The sequence below is a fragment of the Plecotus auritus genome, assembly GCF_963455305.1.
Source record: "Plecotus auritus genome assembly, chromosome: 3".
Lineage (NCBI taxonomy): Eukaryota > Metazoa > Chordata > Mammalia > Chiroptera > Vespertilionidae > Plecotus > Plecotus auritus.
In genome coordinates, this window is record NC_137772.1 from 185,658,696 (window position 1) to 185,670,229 (window position 11,534).

General features: G+C 35.6%; 1 protein-coding gene across 7 annotated transcripts in view; it reads left to right on the forward strand.

Moving 5' to 3' along the window:
* KIF21A (kinesin family member 21A) overlaps positions 1 to 8,183 on the forward strand; it is a 145,357-nt gene extending 137,174 nt beyond the window's left edge. For 6 of the 7 annotated variants that reach the window (XM_080661273.1, XM_080661274.1, XM_080661277.1 and 3 more), the window contains 5 exons: positions 744 to 908; positions 2,869 to 2,986; positions 4,310 to 4,480; positions 6,117 to 6,316; positions 6,906 to 8,181. In XM_080661273.1, the coding sequence (XP_080517399.1) occupies positions 744 to 908; positions 2,869 to 2,986; positions 4,310 to 4,480; positions 6,117 to 6,316; positions 6,906 to 6,999 (748 nt within the window). In that variant the 3' untranslated portion in view covers positions 7,000 to 8,181. Of the gene's footprint in view, positions 1 to 743; positions 909 to 2,868; positions 2,987 to 4,309; positions 4,481 to 6,116; positions 6,317 to 6,905 lie in introns of all 7 variants that reach the window. The other variant, XM_080661279.1, reaches the window with a different exon arrangement.
* Positions 8,184 to 11,534: the final 3,351 nt, after the last annotated feature.

Here is an 11,534-nt window from a genome sequence, read left to right on the forward strand (position 1 = left end):
TACTGAATACAAGTCTCCTGAGGGAAATTTTATTAAAAAAGATGTTAGAAATTTACCAATCCAATTGATTCCCTAAAGTCAAATTTGAAAAGATTAATTATAACTTGATTTTTAGAAGTTAGCTAAGAGAGTGTTTTAAAATTTAAAAATATGCTTACCCTTTAGAATTTACCAGAGGAAATAAAAATAAGTTATGTTTGAGTTTTTAGCACATAGTAAATAATTCATGTATGAATGGGCTAAAGTAAACAAAAATGGAAAATAATTTTAAAAGTCCTCAGAGGCTTTAATTCAAAAGGGCAAATTTTAAAAGCAATATTGGTTGGCCTGGCCCTCAGGGGGCTTCTGGAAGCTGCAGAAAAAATGAATCAATCACCTTTTTGACACTCTCATTTGCTGAGGGATTTTGTTGTTTGTTTGTTTGTTTGATTTTTAATTTTTGTCACCTCATCTTTTCTGAGTGATATTTTAATCATTCTTGACTCAGGGCTTGTAATTCTTAACTTAATAATAAAATTGCATTTTAAGAGTCTTAAGCATGTCATTTTGTTTTATTCATTCAAATCATTTAAGGTGCCAACTATGTGTGTGTGCAGTGCTAGGTTCTGTGTGTACAGTGACCAAAAAGGGCACTGATGCTGTTGTTGCTTATAGCAGGTTTCCAAGAATTCATGGAACTTGAAGCTGAACTCATGAGCAGAAACGGTGACTTTTTGTTTTTGTTTTGTTCTGTCTCTGTTAAGATCTTCAGGTCAAGTTACTCTTGGAGATGTTTGTTCTACCAGTACCAGCCGGACGGTAGCTATTCCTTCCGGAGAGAACCAGATCAATCAAATTGCACTGAACCCAACTGGCACTTTCCTTTATGCGGCTTCTGGAAATGCTGTCAGAATGTGGGATCTTAAAAGGTAGAATGTAGAAGACAATGTACTTCTTACACATGGAAAATACAGCATTCAGACATTACTAGTGCATCTGAAATCTAAATTTTATAACCCCAGAAGTTAATAGGAAAATCATAGGATTTTCTATTCAGCCCAACACCCCCAAAGGTCTCTTCTGTTCTCTTTAGCAAACTTACAATTTTTTCTTTCTTTTAAGTACCATTGATGGGGAAAAAAGCATATGAAGAAAAATAGGATTAAAACCTTAGCTTTTCTTAATATTTGTCTACAAATTGTGTTGTTTTCTAGGAAGAGGCCAGCATTCTCATCCTAGTTTTACCAGTACATTTGAAAGGATTATGTTTTGCAATATTATTTAAACATCTTATATCTCTAATTTTTCAGTTTATAGACTTAAATGAACAAATGTGGGCATAAAACCTTAAAGGGTTTCTGTGAATATCAAGAAGATAAAGTGGTTAAAAAGTAAAAAGATTGATACATTGAAATGTAAGGCAATACATCTTTGATTTGATTTTCATTTGCCGTGAAATAGGAGCTTTTATCCTTTAGTTGAGTATTTATTTTAGTTTCTTTTCTAGTTCTTAAAATGTTGGCAGCAAGAGAACATTCACTTGTTAGTTAAATACTTACTCAACATCAGCTAAAGCAAGCAGTGCCCAGCATTGTGTTGGGTCCTGGGAATATAGATGACACCAGACAAATGTGGCATCTGCCTTTGGAGACCTTGTGTTATAACGGAGGATAAAGGCCATTAAACAGGCTGTTACAGGGCACTGAGTAAAGTTTGCAATTTGGGTACCTCCCCTCTAGTTGGGCTTTGTCACTGGTAAATCAAAGGGATAGTTATTTGAGAAACTTTCAGAATAACTAGTTATAACATTTAAACAGACGGCTGAGAAAGTATAACAAGCATAATTTATAGATAGATGATCGAGAAAGAAAGAGGGGCAGCACCATCCTCAGTGCTGTTTTAGAAATAAAATGTTTAAGAAACTTAGAAAAGCGAGGAGTTAGTTTATTCTTGAAGAGAATACATTTGACTCATATTAGGAACACCAGAGAGGAAGATACACAAATCATGACATAAGGCAGAAAAGACATCAGGTTTTGAAAATCTTCATACATTTTATTTTGCAGAAGAGTTAGATCCTGTGAGACCTGGTTGATTTCAGCAACATGATTAAATACTGATTCATATTAATAAAGTAACTAACAGAATAGTTTTCAAGAAACTGATATTCGAAAGCCAAATTCATGTCTGCATTCTGGCAGTGGGATTTAAGATAGAACTATGAAATGAAGGTTTACAGTCACTCCTATTGATTGACACCATACATTTTTCTACCAGCCCGATATATGTTCTGGTCATTTTCATATCTTTATAATAACTGATAACATGTACCAGCTATTTTCTGATGTACATATATACATAAATATGTGTGCATAGATGTATGTATGTGTATACTTGAGTGCCTATCTGTGTTTTTGTATATGTGAGGGTATTTGTGTGTGTTTAATAAAATAATCTTATTTTCTCTATATTCTTATTTATTAGACAAATTATTTTAGTGATATAGTTGTTTTAATCAAATTTCAAATTGGATCTAATAACATCAGTAATATGTCTATCACATGTTTAGATATTTAACAGATTAATGTTTTTCTGGACTTGGGTTGGGAGTTAAAATTAGTCATAAGCAATTTTTTTGGACTTTTGCTTTCTCTTTGTTTACTACCTAAATGACATTTATCAGCTTTGGAATACCATCATTAGGATTCTTTTCACTTCTTTTGGCTATTTTTAAAAAACTAATTTTGAACAGAGTTGAATAGAGGTGGAGCTAAAATAAAAATATTAGTGAACTATTTTATCAAAGAATATAGATTATTTATATTGAAGGTTGGCATCAGCATGCTAAGGAATATTTTCAAAGAAAATTATTTTTCTTTCTTTTTAAAGGTTCCAATCTACAGGAAAGTTAACGGGACACCTAGGCCCTGTGATGTGCCTTACTGTAGATCAGATTTCCAATGGACAAGATCTAATCATCACTGGCTCCAAGGATCATTACATCAAAGTGTGTATAATAGAATTGTTGAATTGTAGTTTGAAGTATTCAAACTCATTCACCCTTTCTCTTAATCAATTTTCGTTTTTCCTATTTCTAGCCTTTGCTTTTTCTTCCTGATCTTTTCCTCACTCAGAGTTCCTGATTTTACATCTTATTTAATCATATCTTCCCATTTTTGACAGAAGATAGGTTGAGAGGGATTTTAAAGATTTTAATTCAGTCATCCAACTAATACTTGAGTCTCATTGTCACCATCTTTTATACTGAGCATATTATGTCTTCAGATTTTATAAAATTAGCAGATAAGCTAAGGAAAGATGTATAGTTTGATTTTGGAAATGTTAAATTTGAGGTAATAACAGAGGACATCCTTATGTAAGCCAGCAGACTATTAGAAAGGCAAGCCCAGAGTTCATGATGAGTTATAATTGGAGATGTAGGTTTGGAAGCCATTCATATGGAAGCAGATGTTCAAGGAGTTCAAGTAGATGACATGGCCGAAGGAGAGGAGTTGATAGGACTCAGCCTTGGGAAAGCTCTGTAAGAGCCAATAGGAATAAAAAGAGGGTATGGTAAGAGAGAGTGTAGCTCTGAGTAAGACACAAAAAATGGGCTAGTGACTTGAAAATCAAATGAATAAGGGGAGAGGATTTTGTATTCAGTAGACTTGAGCATGTCTATATGCTTAGGAAATGGGCTTAGTGGAGAAGAAAAGTGTAAGGAGAAGAGTGAAGTGGCAATTGATGGAGGTGGTAGGAGGAGTTAGAACCAGATCAAAGATGTGAACCTTGGGAAGAAGTACACTCTAGCATCTGAAAAGAAAGGAAGGGTAAGAGAATGTTTGAAGATAAAAGGAAACTTTGGAATGGAGGAAAGGGTCCAAAAATATATTTTTAATCATGCTGGCCTTTTCAGGAAATCACAAGGTCAGCAGTTTATAGAGGTGAGGGCAACTGAGGGGAATGAAAGGTTTTGAAATAAAAGTAAGGTTTTAAAATAAATGGTTAAGGGAATTTGAAATGGCTACCAGGACTCCAGAGCTTTCTAATAGTGTTTAAATAACCATTATGTTATTTATTTGACCTTCAACTGGATTATACATAAAAAAAATTGATTGTCTTTCTTAAAAGGCATGTAAGCATGAGACACATAAGCAAAATAGTGTGAAAGTGGGACTCAGGTTCATCCTGAGTGGAACAGACCAGGTAATTTAGTTAACTTAGCAAGATATTCTAACAAAACAAATGTCTAATGAATATACATGTGTATGCATTTCTGTGCTTATTTTAAGTTAAATATGATGACTGCTTTCTTTTTGCTATTTTTTAGATGTTTGATGTAACTGAAGGGGCTCTTGGAACTGTGAGTCCCACCCACAATTTTGAACCCCCTCATTACGATGGCATTGAGGCGCTAACCATACAAGGGGATAACCTATTTAGTGGGTCCAGAGATAATGGAATCAAGAAATGGGACTTAGCACAAAAAGATCTTCTGCAGGTAATGTAAAACCTTTTCACAGAATGGAGTGGGTATTTCAGAGCCACTCAGCAGTCTATATAAGAATGTGAAGAGCCTCTTTGTAAATCTTCATTGTTTAGGAATAATATTAATAAGGGCTTCCTCTTAAGGAGTATTTCCTTTCACCCACCTGAGTTACTAATTATGAGAAGGGCAACATTCGACATTTGTTAAATACCTCATCAACAAGAGGAGACTAGGCACTAAAAGATCTGGGATTGTCTCATGTATGTGCTTATTGAATAAAATCAGTCTTGGTGTAGAGCTGTTATAGTTTCTCATTTTGTTTTGTTTTGTTTTGTTTTATGTACACATATTCCACAGAGTAACGAGTTTAGCTAAAGTCAAAGTAGTATAAATGATTTCTCAACTTACAGGAACATCTTCATGCATCTAAAAGTGTTGGTTCTCTCATTTCCTATAGAACACTAGTTGGATTGAAATGTTGTGTCATTACAATCAAATATTGTTCTATTTCCCTAATTCCCAAGGGAAGAAATTAGCTAACAGATAAAATTGTTCTCAGTTTCAAGCTTTCTCCTGTATATGTACAGGTGTGTATGTATTGCAGTTGCTATTGCCTGTGACTAGACAAAATAAAATAAATAAGTAGCATGGAATATTAATAGAAAAAACAGTAACAGATGGATATATTGCATTCAAAAGCTCTTATAGACACACATTCATGGTGTGACATTTATATTGTGTATATAAAAATATTTATGCATAAAATATAGTCGTACAGTCTGATCTTGTAATTATTGTTTGCTTATTATAATATTCTAGAGGCTTGGTGCACGAAATTCATGCACTTGGCGGGGGGTGGGGGGGTCCCTTAGCCCAGATTGCGAGAGGGCGCAGGCCAGGCCAAGACACCCCACCGGTGCACGATTGGGGTCAGGGAGGGATGTGGGAGGTTGGCCAGCCAGTCCGGCCTGTCTCGCTCAGTCCCAATCAGCTGGACCTCAGCAGCAAGCTAACCTGTTGGTCAGAGTGTCTACCTCCTGTTGATCAGTACACATCATAGTGACTGGTTAACCGGTTGATGTCTGCCCCCTGGTGGTCTGTGCATATCATAGCAAGCAGTTGAGCAGCCTTAGCATATTGTTAGCATATTATGCTTTGATTGGTTGAATGACAACCGGATGATGGGACACATAGCATATTAGGCTCTTATTATATAGGAAGGATGGGTTAGCTCCTGTCTTCTACAAAAGTTTAAGTCAGTGATTTTATGAGACAATCCTTAGAGTCTACATGCCAGGTTGTAGTTTTTAAATTTGTTTTATTAAATACATTTTGGGAAAGGTGAGATATTTACTGCCTATGAAGAGGATGTAACGTTTGACAAATTTTGTATACTTTCTAAGTCCTTTAGATTCTATAGATTTTTAACATTATAAGCCTTTAATACTGATATTACTGATGATAATTAGTGAGGCAAATTATAGATTTCTTTAAGTCCCTAAGAGTGATTGCATAGAAAATGATTTTTACAGTCTCCAGGCCATTCAGCATTCCAAAAATTGAGTTTTATCAATAAAAATGTTTGTAACTTTTTTGCGTGTGAAAATGTATGTCCCCTTAAGCTTTAGATTTCTCTTATTTCTCTCAGCAAGTTCCAAACGCACACAAGGATTGGGTCTGTGCCCTGGGAGTGGTGCCAGGCCATCCGGTTTTGCTCAGTGGCTGCAGAGGGGGCATTCTGAAACTCTGGAATGTGGATACTTTTGTGCCAGTTGGAGAGATGAAGGGTCATGATAGTCCTATCAATGCCATATGTGTTAATTCCACCCACATTTTTACTGCATCTGAGTAAGTTTTTCCTATGTGATTTTTTTCCATGTTAGCTACTTGTGTTCAGATTTAATAAATATTGTAGGTTGTAAATATCTGGAAATGTAGAACATGAAAACCTTGGACCTCAATTTGCTCATCAATAAGAAGGGAATAATAGCATTATCTATTTCTTATGTTAGTTAAAGAGAATTAAGTGCATTAATGTATTTAAAGGGCACATGTAACAATGCCTGGCACATAGTCTTGATAATATGAGCTATTTTTTTTTTCCGTTTTCTACTCAGCTTTTTTATTTTATTTAAATTCTTTATTGTTTAAAGTACTACATAAGTCTTCTTTTTCCCCCCATTGACCTCTCCCCAGCCACTTCCACCTCTCAGCATGTGCCCTCACCCCCCTACTGTCTGTGTCCATTGAATATGAGCTATTTTTAATATCATTATTATGATGCCCTGTTAGATATACTTATGGCACAAGCTATATTTTTACTTACATCTATTAAAGACCTATTTAGAAAATGTTTCCATGATAAGTAATTGTAAGAGCTATTTCTTTATCTTTCTGCCTCTTTTCTCATGTTCATTTTTAATTTATTATTTTGTAGTGATCGAACTGTGAGAATTTGGAAGGCTCGCAATTTGCAAGATGGTCAGATCTCCGACACAGGAGATCTGGGGGAAGATGTTGCCAGTAATTAAACATGAATGAAGATAGTCATAAACTGAATACTGTGATAATACTCTGTATATTCTTCATGGAAAATATTACACTACATTTATTAGGCAAAAACTTATGAATGGGATTAACAGGAAACTATATATCTGAATCCAACTTCTGAATGTAAATGTATTCTAGTAAAATTGTGTACAATCCTGTGTGCTTAATAGTAACATCTCTGAATACATGTATGTCCTAATAATTGATAATACTGCCTGATTCGCACTTTTATTGTGGCTGGATTTTTGTGACTAGCTATTAAAAAAACACACGCTTTCAAATTATTTGAATTACAAAATGTCTGCTTTTGTGACAGTGAGAAAATACACTTGGAATATTATGCAACTCACTGATGGTTTACTCATTTATAGTCTGTTCAGATGACTTACGTATTTAAATATATTGGAAATGTAGTCAAATTGTGGTCTGTTTGTCTGATATATATATCAGTCTATGGAGGGTTCCCAAATTTCAAAGTTCCCAAAAAATAACATGAATAGTGTTGATGATTTTTCATAAGGTGGAATTGACCTTAATCTACTAACAAAGAATGTTAAACAGTTTGTGTTAAATGTTGACGTTTACTTGTATTGACCAAAGTTTTGCAGCTGTGCTATATATATCCTGTGCTCAGGACTAAAATGCCGTTAATTGTTGTATTAGTGCTGTGCATATATTCTGTGATGGGAAACATTTTTGATGTCCTAACAGAAATATATTTTGATCTATTTTCCTATGGAGTTGTTTCTATGATTACCTTTTAATTTCATTTTTATTTAATAGTAGTATTTCCTCCCCTTTTATCTAATTTTTTTATATGCTGCTAAATATATTTTAAATACACTATGTTTGCAAACTTGGTAGCTATGATGAAAACTGTATCATCTGTGGTGGGAAAAGCTATGTAAATAGGTAGAATGTAAAGAGAGAATGTCTTACATTGTAACTGTATGAATTTTTAAATGTTGTAGATTGGATTTTGCAAAAGGATGTATAATTTATGTCTGTTCAGAATATTAATTTGTAAATTCTGCAAGTTTAATTTTTATGTAGATGGTATAACATTTGAAAATATTGTCTTGTGAATCCTGCCCCCCCGCCCTGAAAATATTTGCTTGTAAATGAAAGCTTAGCTAGGGCTTAAATAAACACATTGCTATGAATTATTTTTGTTCTATTGTTTTTTCTAATTATACTAAAGGTCCGGTGCATGAAATTTGTGCCCTCTCGCAGTCCGGGAGCCCTCGGGGGATGTCTAACTGGGGAGTGGGGCCTAAGCCTGAAGTTGGACATCCTTAGTGCTGCCACAGAGGTGGGAGAGGCTCCCACCACCACCTCTGTGCTCACCAGTCGTGAGCTCGACTTCTAACTAAGCAGCGCTCCCCCTGCATTGAGTGTCTGCCCCCTGGTGGTCAGTGCATGTCATAGCAACCAGTTGTTCAGCCATTCAGTCGATTTGCATATTAGCCTTTTATTATATAGGATGAAAATGGCCAATATTTGTATAGGTTATTTTACTTGTGTGTGATATAAGAAAAGGCATTTTTTGTTGTTATTGTCTAGCACTTCATATGCATTCCTTTCTTTGCTCACTAGACATGAAATATTCTTAAAAAATTAAACAATAAATGAATCTTGGTGAACCAAGGAAGCTCACTATTTGGGGGAATTAAATCAAACTATAGAATTTAGGCATTTAAACATAGATGGTAAAACAAATAAAAATTATTCCCATAAATTTAGGACAATAGTGAATTTGGTTACTTGAAGAAGTGGAGGGAATGGTAACTGGAGGTGCTGCAGGAAGTGAGTTGGGGTGTAGAGGTATTCCTGGGGTACCAGCAATGTTTAATGCTTGACCTGGGTCCCATGTGACATATTAAACTGCACATATATTTCTTTCATCTTTTATGTATTGTGTTACACTTCAGAGTGAAATGTTTTTTAAAAAACGTTTTAAAGAAAAGATTTTCCTAAAAAGAGAAACTCAGCTACTTTGTAACTTTGCCTCCTCCCCTGAAGGGAGATACTATGCCTACACCTGAGAGTCACTATCAGGGCTACTTTGAAATTCAGTACTCTCAGAATCTTTCTTTTCACAGGACTACTGTTCAACAAGTCACTCATTTGACGATTACTTTATTAAATGAATGTTTAGTGATCATATACTGAGCCAGGTAATGGGGATGAAAAAATTACAAGACTGAAATGAGGCTTGACCTCTTGAGTGGAAAGAGAATAAATCCAGCATGTACAGAACAGCTAGGTAAGTTCTCGGACGGGGAAAATCTGGGGCCTTAGAACCTATGAGAGGCATCTGAGCCTGCCTTTGAGTCCAATTAGAGGTCTGTTAGGGGGTCCTGAGCACTGGGTTTGCTTGTGCAGAACACAAAGCTTGCGTCTATTTTACCTTTTAACATGCTGGAGGCCCAGTTAGAGTTGATTTGATTCATGTAATTAAAAAGAATACGTAGCCGGACCAGTGACTCAGTGGTTGAGTGTCAACCTATGAAACAGGAGGTCATGGTTCGATTCCCATTAGGGCACATGCTAGGCTTGTGGGCTTGATCCCTAGTAGGGGTCATGCAGGAGGCAGCCAATCAATGATTCTCTCTCATCATTGATGTTTCTATCTCTCCCTTCCTCTCTGAAATCAATAAAAATATTTAATAAATAAATAAAATGAATATGTAAAAGAGTCAATCCTCTTAAGACTTAAATTTTGAAAGATGCTGGAGAAGTCACGGAGAGGACATGATCAGTGGTTGACCTGCCAGCTGGACCTGGACAATCAGCGTGGCCCCCCCACCACGCCCCCCTACCCTTGCAATGTAAGTCTGCCCACCCCAACGGTCTGCCCACTGTTCCCTTAGCGGAGCTGTTAAAGGAGGTGGCCTGGAGAGAGTAAGGTGCTGAGAGCATGGAGACTGGTTAGGTGACTGAACCCAGTTAAGACCTCAGTATAAATTGTTAAGGTTATGGCTGGCTGGGGCAGAGATCTGCTCGTCTTGCGATCACCTGAGACAAGGCTCATGTAAGTTCCTTTGCTTATTAAGCTTGCCACCCACTGAAGGGTCAGTGGTCTGTCCCTTTCTTCAGTCATTCCTTGCCCTACATGTGGGAGAAGGGACTAATTTACGAACCAACAAAATATAGCCTTAACCCCTGAAGATCCCACTCAGGATGGTTAACAATAACTCAAAATAGTTAAAATAGTGCCTCTAAAACTTAAAAATGGGTTATTCCACACTACGTATTAAACATACAGTATACCTTATCTGCCCAGGATAGCATCTTTTTTTTGAAGATACATTTCTTCTTACAAATTCAAATCTCTGCATTTTATCTAAAGAGTAATGACAAAGTTTTGTCTATTATGTCCATATTTATTTATTTAATTCCCAGCTGATGTGGACTCTTCTATAAAAATTTAAATGAATGTCAACATGTAACAAAGTTGTTTCTTGCTGTTGTTAGTAATTTTCATTAAGCATCACCTATACCTTACCTCAAAATCATTTTAAATTCTGTTTTTAGCCTCAGAATAAATAGGTTGCATTTCTGCTATGTTGCTGAGGAGTTCATTTTCCAACTATTGTGCAGATGCTGGTAGCTGGAATTTTGTATTTGCAAATTACAGGCATAACAAATTGTACAGATTTCTAAATTTGAGCATTATGGTACAAAAGTAAGAGTTATCTTTCCAGTTTCTAACCATAATGAGATGCTCAACCAATTTTAAAATGTAACAGCTGCCATTAAGCTCCCTCTTTTTTGATGAGGTTCATAATTGTAATAGCTAACATTTGCTGAACATTTACTCCCCCGCTTTGTTTTTGACTCCACGTCCCCTGAAATAGGGGAAATCTAAGGTGTCACTAATGGTCAGAAACACCCCATTTCAGTGATGGTTAAGTGCAAAAAAGAAATGACATCCTAGAACGGGTGAAATAGATCCTAGAACTGGAAAAGTACAGTATTATGGGGGATTCTGCCAGACAGACAGTGACAAATGTCCACTACATCATATGTGACAGATTACTCCAAGCCCTTGTACTGTGTCTTTGTGTGTGTTAGATTTAGGAAAAGTATGGTCCACCTTTCTCAGTCTTGCTTTCAGCTTGGGTTCCACTTTTAACCTGGTTTCCACCAAGCCCACAATCCCACAGGCTATAATTTGCCAATCCTTGTTCAAGATTGTTACATGGAAGAGAAAACTTATTTTTTTTAGCTACTACATTTTAAGATCCTTGTTAGAGCAGTCTAATTAAATGATACATATCCATATAGTTAATGATTTAACAAAATATGTTCTAGAAAAGGCTTTCTGCAAAGAGAGAGTGGTTACCAGACATTATAAACTTACATATTTATTCAAACAAGTTTAGGGTGCATGGCAGTAAATATCTTGTTCTTAAAAATATAAGACTACAATGATAATTTTCAACATATAGAAGCAAAAAGTGTATTCAGAAAGACATTTTTTTTCTAATTTTTTTAAAAAATATGTTTTTAT